A 15,587-nucleotide genomic window follows, 5' to 3' on the forward strand; every position below is an offset into this window, starting at 1 on the left:
GCCTTTATTTAATACCCTAATTAAAGAAACCAGAATCCTCTCTTGGCTATATTTCTTAGCTAGAGTTTTGTTTAGTACCATCTATTGTAATGTTGTTCAAGGAATAAATTAGATTCATACCTTACCATACAAGGTATCTTGATGGGTTTACAATAACAAAACAAAATCCTTTACTTTATCCTCTGTCGAGAATATAGGGCCTAAGACATTCAGTATACAGAAGTCAGTTTAGCGTGCTGATGGTCTGTATGCTCCAGCCTATTATACAGTATTCAAGCCTTGAATGCAGGTGTGTCTTTAATGTTTTAAGCTATCAATGTTTGACATACTTGAGATTATCTGTTAATACATAGAATAAATCCCTTTTTTAAATCCCACTTAAATAAAAACATCAATCATTCATTTTCTTTTCGGCTTAGTCCCTTTATTAATCTGGGGTCCCACAGTGGAATGAACCGCCAACAGGGGCGTAGCGGATATTTTAAAAGTGGGGGACGGCTGTATGTGATCATATGTTCATATAATTATTAATCACCTGTTTCTAAATGGTCTGTCTCTAAAAGTGAGGGGGACGGGTCCCCCCCGGTTGCTACACCCCTGACCGCCAACTTATCCAGCATATGTTTTAATCCGCGGATGCCCTTCCAGCCGCAACCCATCACTGGGAAACCCATACACACTCATTCACACACATACATACGCTATGGACAATTAAGCCTACCCAATGCAGCTGTACCGCATGTCTTTGGACTGTGGGGGGGAAACCGGCACCCGGAGGTAACCCACGCGAACGCAGGGAGAACATGCAAACTCCACATAGAAACACCAACTGACCTAGCCGAGGCTCGAACCAGTGACCTTCTTGCTGTGAGGCGACAGCACTACCTACTGCGCCACTGCTCATAGTTCCTAGTTGGCAAAGAATATCTTTTTCTGAAGATAACACTCCCAGGCTTCTTCCAGCTTCTGATTGTATTAGATGGTCAGAAGTGTCATCTGGACCATTTCTTCCTTTTGTGGTCAGCAGAAAATTGACCCACTTTAGTACAGTGTCCTTGTCTTCTTCGAACTCTCTGTCGCCTTTTATGTTTCTTCTCATTGCTAATAGCTGTTTTTGTAAGCATAGGCAAATCCGTATATGTAAGTTTTTGTGTCTTCTACAATTTATGTCATTAAATCATGCAGACACTACAATATCCTCATCATTCTAGTCAAACACTTCATTCATAGATGCAAATTTGTAAAGGTGAAACCCTACTTTATTGGATGGAGAAATAATCTGAAGATCTTCGTAAAGTCTCTTCATTTCATGAGGAGCAGAAATGCCCGAAAGCTTTCATGGAATCATTTCTACTACTTAAGACCCTCACGCCCAACACTTATATCAACACTAACATTAGATGTATTAAATTATGAATATGCATAATGAATATTATTATGAATAATGGTTTATACTTTAACTTATGGTCAATTAAAAAAAAAGTAGTGGGTAGTTTCTGTGTGGAGTTTGCATGTTCTCCCTGTGCTGGCATGGGTTTCCTCCGGGTGCTCCCCACAAGCTCAAAGACATATGGTATAGGTGAAATGGGTAAGCTAAATTGTCCGTGGTGTATGTGTGTGAATGAGAGTGCATGGGTGTTTCTCAGTGATGGGTTGCAGCTGGAAGGGCATCCTCCATGCTTAAAACATGCTGGATAAGTTGGCGGTTTATTCCGCCGTGGTAACCCCAGATTAATAAAGGGACTAAGCTGAAAAGAAAATGAATAAATAATAATATATACATTAAAATTATTTATTATTTCAGTCACTGCCTCATGAATGTGTCTTTACTCTTATATCTTACAGAAACGTGACTATAAAAAACAGATATTTGTTTTTATTACACACAAACACTGGTACAGTGCTGTTAACATCCAATATTCAGGCAACACAGTAAAAAGTCTGTAAATTGGCAGTTCTCCATATTTTGTGATTGTTTTTTGTTCATTTATTGATGCTTGAATTGCATTATTGGACCTGGATCTTTCCCCCAAAAGTTTTTGACGTTGAAAGGTTTGAAGATTTTACTTTTATTGACATTTTAACTAGTTTGAAGTGATCTATCATCTGTATTGGTGTTGGAAATTACGCTACAAAAACCTGGTAATAAGCTGTCAGGACATTTTCTGTTATTTTACAGACTTCTCTTCTCTGTATTATTTATTTCTTATACATTAAATTATCTCAAACTACTAAAATGTCAATAAAGGTCACTTTGTTTAACTCTAGTGTTAAATTTTCAACATCAAGTCAACAGAGCAGAGATCAACATCCCATTTTGCAATTCACAACTGTGAATAAACAGAAACACTTGTGAATCACAAAATACAGGAACTGTTATTATTAATTAACAGACATTATTTACAGTGTATGATGAGATGTTATGAATTGTTATAAGTGACTTAGGTTGTTGAGCAAAGAAGCCTTCAGAACAACAGGCTTAAAACAACCACGTTTTGTAGTTGAGCTCTCGCATTATAATGTTTCTCCGTTTTCATTCTTCTGGTTTGTTGTTTTCAGATGAGTTTGCAAATCAAACAGAATATTCATTTTATAATTCATTTGTCCCAGAGTTCACTGTAGTAGCCTACATCTTCATAAAATTGAATGCATTTGGTTAGTAATATTAAAATGGTCCAACAAATTAGTTGTTACAAATATACCTTAATTTCTCTCCAGAGTATTAAAACTCTTGATAAAGTAAATAAATTAGGTTTTTGAAAAATGTTATATGTAACTTCATCAGAATTGCCCTGCAAATTACATGTGGTTTCTCCTGGGAAATCTAGCTGTCAGTTGTAGTTCTAGTTTAGACATGTGTTTAGCACAGGCTACTGTTTTATTAAAGGAAGCCTGTCAAGTTTTTAAAAAGTGACATGAACGAATTAACATTAAACTATACACAATTCTTAGAAAGTAACGTTAAATCTACAGTGAAAGTTAATAAGAAATCAAGAAGAATACAAAAAGGGGGAATATTAACTGTTTATCTTTCAGGTGAGGTTGTTCTTATGGTTTCACACAAATTCATAGTAATGGCGATAGTTTAACTCGTTTTTGTGACCTTTGATTATGAAAATTGGTGGGAACTACGATATAAGCTATAGGCCAAGATTCGCTAAAGATAGAGTAACTATTTATAAAACCAATAAATAATTATAACTATGAAGAAAAATGTATTCCCTAAATCGCAAAGCTAGTGGTCTCAAAAAGATCAATATATTATTGTAGTAAAGCAGTTCTTATAATTGACCACTAGGTGGGGATCTTATGCTGTGGTTGGGAATACTGTTTACTACAAAGAACTGTTTAAAATTGTAATACAATAAACATGTCTTGAAGCCAATAAAAAAAAAAAAAAAAAAATATATATATATATATATATATATATATATATATATATATATATATATATATATATATATATATATATATATAAATATATTTATTTATTTTTAAAGAAAATAAATAAATGAAACCTAACAGCATCACAGAAGTTGTTTGTTTATTGTAATTCTTTTCACATATTGACAAAGCTGCGACTATATAAGGAAAACAAGCTGTGTTTTTGAGTTCAGGAGTCATTCACATAGACAGCACATGTGGCTGTTTCCAAACCAAACCAACCAGAAGTTGCATTTTTCCAGAGTTAATAGAAGCTTCAATTGCAAAACTATAAAAGGCCACATCTGTTATTTTTTGCATATAATTTAGTCAACTTGCAGAAAAGAACTGACAGTGATCAAGGCATCGGTATCATAAAGCATGGCTCTTTTTTCCCTAATCAGAACAGAAACGATGCAGATCAGCAGGCTCACTAAAAAAACTACAGGCTACATCCATGCTTGAAGAACACAAATTCATTACTGATTGTCTGAAGTCTACGAAGGGTTCAGGTAAGGCTTGAAGCACGTTTCTAAAGCTAAGCTGTGAGAAATCTTGAGCAAGACCGCTTAGGAACTATGAAACAGGAAAAGCGTGTGAAGTAAAACAAGTTTGGCTGTGTACCAAAAGTAAGGTCACTTCGATTTACCATGGTCGCTTTGGCTTCTCTGCCCCGTTTCTCAGATCTAACCGTCGGTTAGGACTTGCCTTGCTCATGAACAGAAACACTGCAGGGCTCATTCAGGCACTGGAGGGCAGCAGGTATGTGCTCTCATGTCATGGACAGAGAGTGTGTTTGTTTTTTTAAGTGGGGGGATTTTGATGGCAGCACCATGTATGTCCTGATTAGAACAGAGCCCCTCTCCGCTTGCGAGACATCTTTTCATGCGACACAAAGCTGCTTCCTCACTCGGCTGCTTTTTCTTGATTTTTCTTGGCCTCCCGCTCAGCTCTCTTTTCTGCTGCTGGTCCATCTCCTCCTGTTCCTCCTCCTCCTCCTCCTCCTCCTCCTCCTCCTCCTCGGGTACGATTCCTCGACCCGGGCTGGTACAGCTGAATTGCAGGTCGATCCTAAAGCAGAAATGTCAAGTGAATAAAATACATTTAGGACTGTTCCATCACTTTATGTTCAACTACAACAGAAGAATATTTGTGCTCATCTAAATAGCTGCACTGAATAGTAATCATAAGGGGTGTTGATCCGTGATTATTACGGATCATAACCCACGGTTCGGAACACCTGCGGATTAATCCATTTTTTTTACTTGTAGTTTAATCCTGAATTTGTAACGATTGCTGAGATCACCTCTCGCATCATTTAAATCACATGTATGAAAGCATTTAGGCTTTCCTGTAAATTATGATGACGGAAGAAGTTGTGCTAGGTTATTAGGGATGTGGTGGGTTTCTGGGAAGGTGTTGGGTATTAATTTGTGGGTTATTAAAGGTGTTTTCTGTCACTACTTGTTTAGTCTGCGTCAATGCATTTAGTGTAATCAATAATTAAAATATCGGGATCTCAACAATCACGCAACAAATTATAAATAATGGTGATTTGCATATGTTTATTAATCTGTCTAATCGCTGCATTCAAATCTGAAAATGCAAAAAAAAATAAATCAAGAGATTAAGTCTTTAGTCCTTTGAGTTAGTTATTATGAAGTTACAAACAGTCAAACAACACAGAAGTACTGGATAAGATAAAAGCACTCATGTTTATGGTAAAGATTAAAATCACTGTCATATGTTATTTAACTTGGTGCTTAAAAATGAAAGTTGTAGGCAGCAATGACATTATTTAACCAATAGGTGGTCCAGCCATCAATCTAATAATGAGACATGAAGTTTTATGAGTGAATAACTGAATCATTTATTGAAAATGACACTAAATAAATATGGGTTGTACAAATTATAATGTTGGATTTCTACATTTAGCATTATCAGCAACAGTAGTAGTAACAGTGAATTTTTCACAGTACTGAATATTTTATAGTTTATTTTTATTGAGCTGATTATTTATGCATTTTATTTTAAATATTTTTTTAATATGTTTTTGTAAAAAACGCAAAGCAAATTCCATTTGTCCGCTTCACTTTTTCGCTGATCCGAAAAATGGTTGGAACTGTGACTAAAAAATCATAATGTGATCTGAACCGTGAGATTAGTGATCCATTACACCACTAATGATCATCATCAAAAAACAAAACAAAATGCATTTAACAGTGGTATCATGAATTGTGTTGTATCCTTCAAGACAAGTGTGTTAAAAACCCAAAAGAAATCCTGTAAGTAGGCAAATATTTAAGATTCTGGTTGGATATTTATTGCAGTGATACAATTTTTCAAATTGTGCAAAAAAAAATAATTTATTTTAATTCATTCATTTTGATGAATAAAATGTACCAGTAGATATGCTTAATCTCACATGATGTCTTTGGGATGTGCTGGAGTAGACTTTAAAGAGTAGCTCTCTTCAGGGTCACATACTTTAGGGCTTTATCTTTTTTTTTTTTTTTTTTTTTACATCTTAGAACCATCTTAAGTTTTGATTATGCTGTTTATGACGACATACTTTCAAGCACCTAATGCAATGTCAACATTTATTTCCATCAAGAGTTACATTTACTATAGGCTGAAATTGTGTACTGATTACAGACCCATGAGGCATTCACTGTCTGCTCCAGCACAGCAAAACATTCATTGGGGTTCAGGTTAACTGATGGTCAATTACTGTGTGAAAATGAAGCCTTCACAATTTGAGCGTAGTGAACACATTTTGGTTGATTTGGAAATAGAAAGCTTCACACAGCCTCAGTTTGGCTTTATACAACAAGCTAGAAACATATTAATCCCAGGGATAAAAATTCAACCATAAACGCTTTACTTAAATCAAATCTACGGTGGCTGAAAGAGCTCAATTGCGCTGCAAAATAAGAAAACAAACGCAAATAGAAAAACTCTAACAAACTATGAAAACATCATTTTGAAAACAAACACAGACACGCAAATTCTCACAACACATGCAAGTGACAAACATGCTGCAAATAACACAGACCACATCAGAAAATAGTCATTAACTAAACTAATTACTATTAGCTTGCATTTTGTTGACTTGCAGTGTGTTCTTGGCAAGTGGCCCGTTCTCCCTCGTGAAGCTAATATGGAAGTATGAAACTGCAATTAATTGAAATTCCGCTAGGCCTGGATCTAAAATAGAGCACATTTCTATTGACCCCAATGTTAAAATGGTTGTTTGCAGCCTGGTACAAAGAACAATTTTGGTGTATATAGCTAATATTACACTTCATGACAACTGTGAGGGGGTGATTGTTTTTTTATAACTCATCCGTTTCCTTTATATTAACTTATATTAATTCTGCATAATTAAGGGCGTGGCCACTTGATTGACAGCTAGGTCTCGCTGGTCACCGTCACATCACCTCAGCTGATTCCGACTGATTAGCCGCTGAACTCGGCATATTCATCATATTTTTGTTTTTTGTTTTATGTGGTCAATTACTTTTTGAAATTATTTCCTACAATTATCAGATAATATGGCATGCAGTGCACTTAATTGTGTTCACAATCCATTGAAGTGGCCTCCATTTCCCAGGTGAGTGAAATTATCTACTTACAGTATATACCATATCTATAAATGTATTGGTTTTAAGATCATTTATGATTAAACACATTTTATCTGTTTTTATGCTTATTTATTTTTTTTACCATTTTTCTTATACTTATTTCTTTTATTCCTGTTTATGTAAAGCACTTTGAATTGCCACTGTGTATGAAATGTGCAATATGAATAAACTTGCCTTGCCTTAATAAACAGTTGTAAGTAAATAAATCAGTATAGCACAACCATGCAACAGAACTCAGATAAGCTCAGAAGAAATGAAGCTTAAAGAATAAATTACGTGGTTGTTTTCAGCGACAGGTTTCAGCCAGTTTAAACTCGTCTTTCTCCAACCAGGAGTACGCAAACTTACATTTGCACGTTTTGCCATCTGTTTTGCTTTATGGTTTCACTACATGTGGAAAGCGTCACATCACCTTTCCGCAATTGTCGCAATCACCCGGACGAAGGAGCTTGGCCAGACGCACCCTGGCCCGAACGAACCACGTGAATCGAGCACACCGTTATTGATATTAGGAGAAAAATTTATATATTTATGCACTTTGGATGCTTGAACAAAGACCCCGTAAAAAAGTGATTAAGACTTTTTAATACCTTTTTAAAGGCCTTAATTTTCTCAAAATTGATTTATCAACTTTAAATACTTTTTAAGAGCCCGTGGACACCCTGTCTTTTAAAGCAGGATCTATTCAAATTGTCTGCCAATATTTTATTATTTATGCAGAAAAAAATTAAGTGACTTCAGTACCAGTGCCATTATTATAGCTGTTGTGTAAACTACGACTTTATTCAATAATAAGTCTTTATCATTATAGTTATTATCCTTGATGTGAACAGGGCTTTACCTAACATATTGTATAAAAAAAGCATGCACCTTATTTCTTAGACGGTCCTTTCTGGCACTTTCCTCTTTTTTGTTGTCCCTTGATGACTTTTCAGGACGAGCACTGCCAGAGGACTCTCCAGTGTGTTCGTTCTTCCTTTTCTCCCAAACGCGCTCCTTATCTTTCTTCCCTTCCTCCTCTCTTTTTCTGTAGGTGTTTTCTCCATCCTGATGTTCCCTTCTCCTCCTCCGTTCCTCATCCTGTCTTCTGATGCGCTCTTTCTCCTTCTGTCTTCGCTCTCTCTCTCGGTCCCGGTCTCGCTCTCTTTCTCCATCACGATCTCTGTACTCTTTATGTCCAACATCCTCAGGTCTGCATGATAAAACAGGTTGAAATCATTATGAAAGAGAGGAAAACAACCCTAAAAAGTCCAAAGTATACATCAGCTTTTACTTGTGCGTGAGAATCAATGTACAGTTTTCATAAGGCAAAGTTTGTAACCCTTCAACTTTATGCAAATGAAGAGCAACTTTATTGAGCGACAGCCAATAGGAGCACTAGTAGAGCTCATATGATCCTCTCTCAGCTTGCTCAGAGGCCGGTTGTATTCTCCGTGCTGTAGACCTACACAAACCTGAATTTGCAGCAGGTCACTACCCAGAACGACAGACAGAAGTCGCTGCTAGTGTAAATGAGGCATCAGTCAGAAAAAAAACACGGACAAAAAACAACAACAAACAGCAAGAACAACAAATGCCTGTTGGATAAGATTAGATCTCAGTGACTCCTTTTTATCATAACTTTTAGATAATTAAAGTAGAGCTGGGCAACTATCGAGAGCACTGTCATAGACAGAGTGGTAGTATAATGATAAGCTACGCAAAATCATGATCAAATTCGACTGAATCAGAATATAATGAAATTATCAGAGAACTATGACTGAGTGAACGCTGCTACATCTGAAAGCTTGTGAAAAATACTATGTAAAACGGCCTTTTTACTCTAAACTAACTTCATTCAGATGTTCAGATGAGTATTTGAAATAAATCCTTCTGTTATATGATTCTGTAGTCTGTATGACTCTGAAGTGTGATTATTAATCACATTGAAACAGCAGCAATAGTTAAATCATCTCATTGCTCAGTTTTGCTATGGGGATTTGCTGGGTTTCTCCCTTTGTGGGTATTGGCAGGACATGTGAAAGAACCTGGATGCGTTGTTGATATTGAGGATGCATCGAATGTAGATATGAGCGCAGCAGAAGCTCGCTCTAGAAGTCCTAGCCGTCAAAGTTAAAATTCTGAGATATAACTATCGCAGAAGTTTCCCTAAATGAGTCGATGAAAGTAAATATTCACATAAAAATCTTAATAAAGGCATAAACACATTAAGGGCGTTTATTTGCTTAAATTCATTGTGCAAAGAATATTTGTAAGAGTTTTGTGCATGTTATTGAAAAGGTAAAAACAATGCATCATTGTATGATTGCTGTAATGTTTAAATAATTTTCAGTTAAAACGTGTGAAGGTCATGTGACCATCAGAAGAACGCACCATTTCATTTCTCAGAGGACGCCATGTGTTCCAAGTTTATTTTTCAGAGATAACTTGGCAAGACCGATCTCCATGCAATCTTGGAATTGAGAAACAGCACATCTGATGGATTATACTTTGAAATCCTATGCGTTCTAGTATGCTAAACTGAAGTATACCTACCTTAAGGCTGGTTTATACTTCTGTGGAGTGATCGCCATGACCCATACCACCTGCCTTGCTTGTAGCCGTGCATTTATATACTGTGTGCTCATTGCGTCGCTCTGCTATAACACTTCTAGCCAGCAGTAGGTTTTTATGTTCTTCTGTGTCAGGTTTCTTCACGGGTATTTTGTTTTTTCTGAATGATACAAGTACCTAAAACTCTCTCATTTAGAGGCAGGAACTGAAGGATGTGCAACAACATTAATCGTAAGGTGAACACAAAACAAAAGTTTCCACTCCTTCACAGCACACAACGTTGTAAACAATCGCTTCATTAGGCTTGTGGCTCTCAGCACCGCCCACGCTCATCAAACTGACCCACGCTACCAAACCGACCAATCACAGAGCTTGCGCTATGTGTAATTGCGACGTGTATTTAAATTTTTTGAGAGGTGTGCATCGGCATTGGCGTCAGCCACGGCAAGGGCTATGCAACCGTGAGAAGGCTGCGCCGGACCATGTGTGTGCTAGGGTTGGCCGATGTCGACAAATTTGGCATCGTATGATGTCTAATGTGAAACATCGTGATGGACGATGGCATCGTCTGCAGTGAGTTAATTATTTATGAATAATTAATTTATAATGAATTAATTATTTGCAGCCTACCGTTTCAACTATCTGACCCGTATGGTCTTTGTTTTACCCATGACCAAATCATAAATAAATAAAGATGAGTTACACACAAATTACCACCTATCAATCACTTTTTCCGCAGGACTCTGGCATGAATAGGCAGAGTGACCTGTGTTGTTATTATGGCATCGACAAACTTGGTTAGTAAAAAGGTGCATAACCAACAGGAATCAACCAACAGTGCGTGAAAGCGAAAGATTGAAGCAGTGTACTGACGCTGTGACACTACCTGATAGATTCAAAAGACAGAGGAGTCGTTAGATAGAGACTAGATTAATTAAATATCACGTTTAACAACTATAGTGAGACTCGATCCAGCGGTATATCCTTGATGAACTGTCCGACGTGCACTGCTCTCTGCGGTATCATATTTGCTCTGGGGTCTCCCGCTGATTGCTGGAGCTCAGATGCTCTGTAGCATGACAGAGTGTTTGTGTGTGTGGTCACGTGATGTACGTTTTCAGCAATGTAGTGTTGAAGGAGGTCTTTTCAGAAATGCTAGAAGAAACACCAGTGTGGACGTAGATCGTATTCATTCTAAAATGCCATTTTAAAACTAAGACGTATATGTGTAAACGGGACCGTTCCCAAGCCAGTTGCTGCTGCGATGGGGGCTGAGGATTGCGATGCCGGCTTAGCATCGTGATGTCTATCCGCCATCATGATGGCATTGTCCATTGTCCAGGTTGGCATTGTCCAACCCTAGTGTGCGCTTGACGCAGAAGTATAAATCAGCCTATAAGATTAAGTCTGAAAATCAATTTAATCTGGTGCAATAGAGTTGTGGGAAACCAAACTTACTTTCCCCCTTTCTCCTCTCTGTGTTCACCATTCTGCCGCTTCTTCAGGTCTCCTCCAGAAGGTCGATCTTCCTTCTGTCTCTCTCTGTCTTGTTTTTTGGGCTTGTCTTTTGGCTTTTCAGTGCCACCATCATCTGCTTTCTCTGGTTTTCTCAAGAGCTGAAAAACAAAACAACTAGTGTTTAAACTTTGCTCTTTTTCATTTTTATTTTTAAAGTGTTTTTTTTTTTTTATAAGTATTTTTACTTATGAATTTACAACAATAAGACATGTTTCTTGAACAGCAAATAAAATAAAAATGAATAAAAATTTTGGCGTTCATTTACCTCTTCCTAAAACCATTTATAAAATCTTACCAAGTACAGTACCGAAGTACTAACAAAAAAAATGACTATGTAATGTAAATTAAAATGAATATAAGTTGTAAATAACATACGAACCTTGATTTTTGGCTGCTCATCTTTATGTTGGTCCTTATCCTTCTCGGATGCCTTTTCCACTTTTTTTAGTTTCTCAGCCTCTTTTCTTTTTCTTCTGTCCTCCTCTCTCCACTTCCGCCGTTCTTCCTCTCGCAAGCGTTTGCGTTCTATCTCTCGTCGTCTCCGCTCTTCCTTCTTCTCTTCTCTGATCCTCTGGAAAGGTGAAGAGAAGAGAATACAGAAACACACACAAACACAGAGTGGGCATATTATGGTAACCAAATGAATTGGTTAATGAAGTAACTATTAGGATACCCATTATAATACTTTACCTGTTTATTCTTAAGGAAGTCCAAAAGAGGCGTTGTTTTCTTAGCTGGGAAAAAACATTTAATATGATTATTCCAAATAAGAGGAAATACATGTTTTATCCCAGTGGGATTTTGCAGTGAAACTTACAGCTGAGTTCCTTCGTCTTGGCCTCTATTTCCTCTAGTAAAATCTCAGGATTGGAAGGACTTTTTTCCTCATCACCATTGTAGAACTCCAAAAACTTTTTGTAATCAGCATCTAATAGAGAGAATATAAACAAATATTAAATCTTTCACCATTAAAACAATCAAATGAAAGAAAATATAATAATTCACCATCATCAATCGTTCCACTTTTGGCATCCTTCTTCTTGCTCCTCTTCTTAGCAACTTTCTGGAATGGAGCAAACTCAACAATGGCTGGGTATTCTTGTCCTATAATAGGCATTACACATAAAACAGAGACGTTTAGTTAGGAAAGTTTACAGACAAGTTTCCAACAGTTCTTAGACTGAACAACAACCTCAAAGAATCTAAGTAAGGATCTGAGAATCTTTCTAGCAAACTTATGTGTGTGTTGATTCAAGAAAGCAACTATTCATTTATGTTGAGTTTTGTTTTTATTAATTTATTCCTCATTCAATTATTTTATTTAATCATATGATCATTAGTCATTTATGTAATTATCAATAGATAATTTTATTAATTATTTGTTAATGATTTTATTATTATTTGTCATTTTATTGTGTTTTTTTATTTTATTATTATTATTTTCATGTTGCTATAATCTTATGACTGTGTGGATTGAAGCTAAACTTGTTTTCATGAGTAAGAGATAAGAAAATGTCTCCATTTTAAGGTCTGTATTGTCTCTGGACAATGTTGTGAAGCAGTAATTTTTCCATTGTTGTTGCTTGTGGTATAAATAAGCTTTGGTGAGAGAAAATCTGAGCATTTAATCATACGCAGCTAAGATTATTAAAAAAACTCTGCTCTTTCTTTATCATCATTATTTCGTCTCCTCCTTCTGCTCCTCTCTAGCTTTCTCAGCTAACTCATATACAAGAGACTGTTATTCAGTTGAATACTGGTTAACATGTTTGGGTATCCGCTAGCTCAGGGGTGGGCAAACTCGGTCCTGGAGGGCCGGTGTCCTGCACAGTTTAGCTCCAACACTAATCAAACACACCTGAACAAGCTAATCAGTATCTGCAAGATCACTAGAAATCTATAAGCAGGTGTGTTTGATTAGAGTTGGAGCTAAACTGTGCAGGACACCGGCCCTCCAGGACCGAGTTTGCCCACCCCTGCGCTAGCTTGTTGTCTGGATACCCAGAGAAACAGACATTTTCTGATAAGATCTGGCGTCCGGGGCTAGATCTTATTTATCTAGCGTGAAGAGTGTGATCTAACAGTACAACGCCTAAAACAATTCATAAGTGCACAAACAATGAATGTCTGGTATAGCCAAACCTCGATTATCAATAAAGACATAGCCATCGAAGCGGTCTCTGAAGAGGACAACGTCATCTTGATTTTTGAAGTTCAGATATGCTCTTGCAAACAGGTGAGGGAAAAGACTGCAAAAAACAAACGCACCGATCAGTAGTCTTATTTGTTTTGTTATTATTTTTGTTATTGTTTTGATTTGTTGATATTTGTGGCCGAGAAAGCTTAACTTGCTGCAATTTAAGAAAAACACAAGCAATAACAAAAAAAACTGCAGCAAATTAAGAAAAGATCTTCATCAGTTTGACAGCTGCAAATCCTCACAATGCAAACAATTAATAAAACATGCTGCATTTCTCACAACACTTGCAAAAACAACAGAGCACAATGGAAATGTTTCAAGGGGACCCAAAAATGTGACTTGTTTATTGTGCGGTGACGATTGCTCAGTGAAGTTGTAGGTGATCTTTGTGTATTTAAACATCCTGATTCCTGTGTCTTTTGTATTTTATCAACTTCAATAACCATAATCTAAATAGTCATATTTTAGGGTCCTCTTGAAACATTTCCGTTGTGTTCCATGCTATTTGAAAGTGTTGTGAGAAAATGCAGCACATTTTTCGTAAATTGTTTGGATTGCGAGAAAATGCAGCTTGTTTTAAACATGTTTGCACTGTGAGGATTTGCAGCTCGCATGCTGTCATACAGATGAAGATCTTTTCTTAATTTGCTGGCTTTTTTGTAACTGCATGCGTTTTCTTAAACTGGCAACATCTACAAACCTAGTATCACTAGAGAAAAACTCCAGGTAATCGAGCTCTGGAAGAGGCTGCAGTTGTTCCTCTAAGTCTTCTTTAGTTAGAGTCGGAGGGAGACGTCGGATCACAATCTAAAATAACAGTTAACAAAAACAACATGAAACAATATTGAAATTACTCACGCAGTGTATATTGAACAGTTGCATAAATAATCAGGCATTACTATGTTCATATACAACGATGTGTGCTGCATTATTACAATTCTATTTAAATCTTGTGATTGGAGAATGTTTTTTATTATTATTAGAGGTTATCAGCAATCACCATACAAGTTTAAAAAACAAAGTTTATCTGCATTTACAATGTATTGCTATGTGTTATGCGAGAAAAGTAATATTTAGTTTTTTCTTGTCTGTAAACATTCTTCCCAATTTAAAATATTTGTCATTTAATGAATTTCTTTTCTATAAAATAACAAATATGTGCCAAGGTTTTAGACATTTATATGATTATTCTTTTATTTAAATAATTGTTTATCTGAGCTACTGTCACTTGCTGAAAAAATGCTTTAAATTGCGATATTTTTATTTGCAATTATTAGCAAACAATATAATCAGACTTTTACATAATCAAACAAATGTTTACTGAAATAATTTATAAATTTTATTCAAAAATGGCTCTATTCTCGTGCCAACGTACTGCCAAATCCCTGCAGTGACTGGAAACTTTGACAGGGGGTTTGCTAAACAGTGTTCAAACATGCAACGCTTAAATCAAACAGCGAAAAACAAATTAACATGTCAGTACAAATACAGTCACAAAGGATAAATAAACAGAGAGTACTTCACATGAAAGCGATTAGCTGCTCTGTTTAGTCTATTTGTAGCAGGAATGTAGCCAGCTAGCCTGCTAACTAACTACCTTTGTCATAGCCTCCTTCTTCTCTTTACAGGGCTTCTCTTGTTTATCATTTTCATCGCATTTTATTTCAACTTTCTTTTCTCTGGGACGCGTGTTTTCTTTGTCCTCCTTCATGATCCAACTTTAGCAGCGACGACTGAGTTGCTCCTTGCTGTTGTTTGTCGTGTTTGCTATCGGTGCTCAACTTTCCGCAGTTGTTTCTCCGTAACACCAGCAGGCATCTCTGATTGGCTACGGCTCATGACGCAATAACGCGAGTAGCGTCAACTCTTCTGCGTCTAATTTAATTATTTTTCAAAAGGAATTTCAAGGACTGTTTACATATTATTGTCAATGGAAACTCTGAAAAATGGTAAGGAATTGGATAAAACTCTTTATGATTTTATTTCGCAAAAAAAGGGGAGAGAATTAAAAAATATATATATTTTAAATAACAGCAAAGACTTTGGGGGCCTTGAAGTGTTCAATTTTACAGATCTCAATGAGGTATTTAAGATCAAATGGATAACTGAATACATTAAAAATAAAGAAACTCTGTGGCTTATCTTTCTGAATTTTATATTTAACTCTTTTAGTGGCATACATTTTCTTTTAAAATGTAACTTTTCTATTGATAAAATGCCAATTAAATTGCCAAGTTTTCATAAGCAGG

General features: G+C 36.3%; 1 protein-coding gene across 1 annotated transcript; it reads right to left on the reverse strand.

Annotated features, from left to right (window-relative positions):
• Positions 1-3,527: 3,527 nt before the first annotated feature.
• upf3b (UPF3B regulator of nonsense mediated mRNA decay) lies at positions 3,528-15,144 on the reverse strand. Its single transcript, XM_056472552.1, has 10 exons — positions 14,936-15,144; positions 14,039-14,145; positions 13,281-13,387; positions 12,144-12,242; positions 11,956-12,066; positions 11,829-11,872; positions 11,518-11,709; positions 11,079-11,236; positions 7,938-8,259; positions 3,528-4,494 (listed from the first exon to the last, which is right to left on the reverse strand). Exons 1-10 carry the CDS (start codon positions 15,047-15,049, stop codon positions 4,330-4,332), a joined length of 1,419 nt encoding a protein of 472 aa, XP_056328527.1. The 5' UTR covers positions 15,050-15,144; the 3' UTR covers positions 3,528-4,329.
• Positions 15,145-15,587: the final 443 nt, after the last annotated feature.

This window comes from Danio aesculapii, chromosome 14 (assembly GCF_903798145.1).
Source record: "Danio aesculapii chromosome 14, fDanAes4.1, whole genome shotgun sequence".
NCBI lineage: Eukaryota > Metazoa > Chordata > Actinopteri > Cypriniformes > Danionidae > Danio > Danio aesculapii.

Coding starts and splice junctions, on each gene's coding strand:
- upf3b (XM_056472552.1), bottom strand. CDS start 15,049: ATGAAGGAGGACAAAGAAAACACGCGTCCCAGAGAAAAGAAAGTTGAA. Junction 13,388..14,038: donor TTTTTCTCTAGTGATACTAG/GTTTGTAGATGT, acceptor TGTTTTTTGCAG/TCTTTTCCCTCACCTGTTTG. Junction 12,067..12,143: donor AAGTGGAACGATTGATGATG/GTGAATTATTAT, acceptor TCTCTCTATTAG/ATGCTGATTACAAAAAGTTT.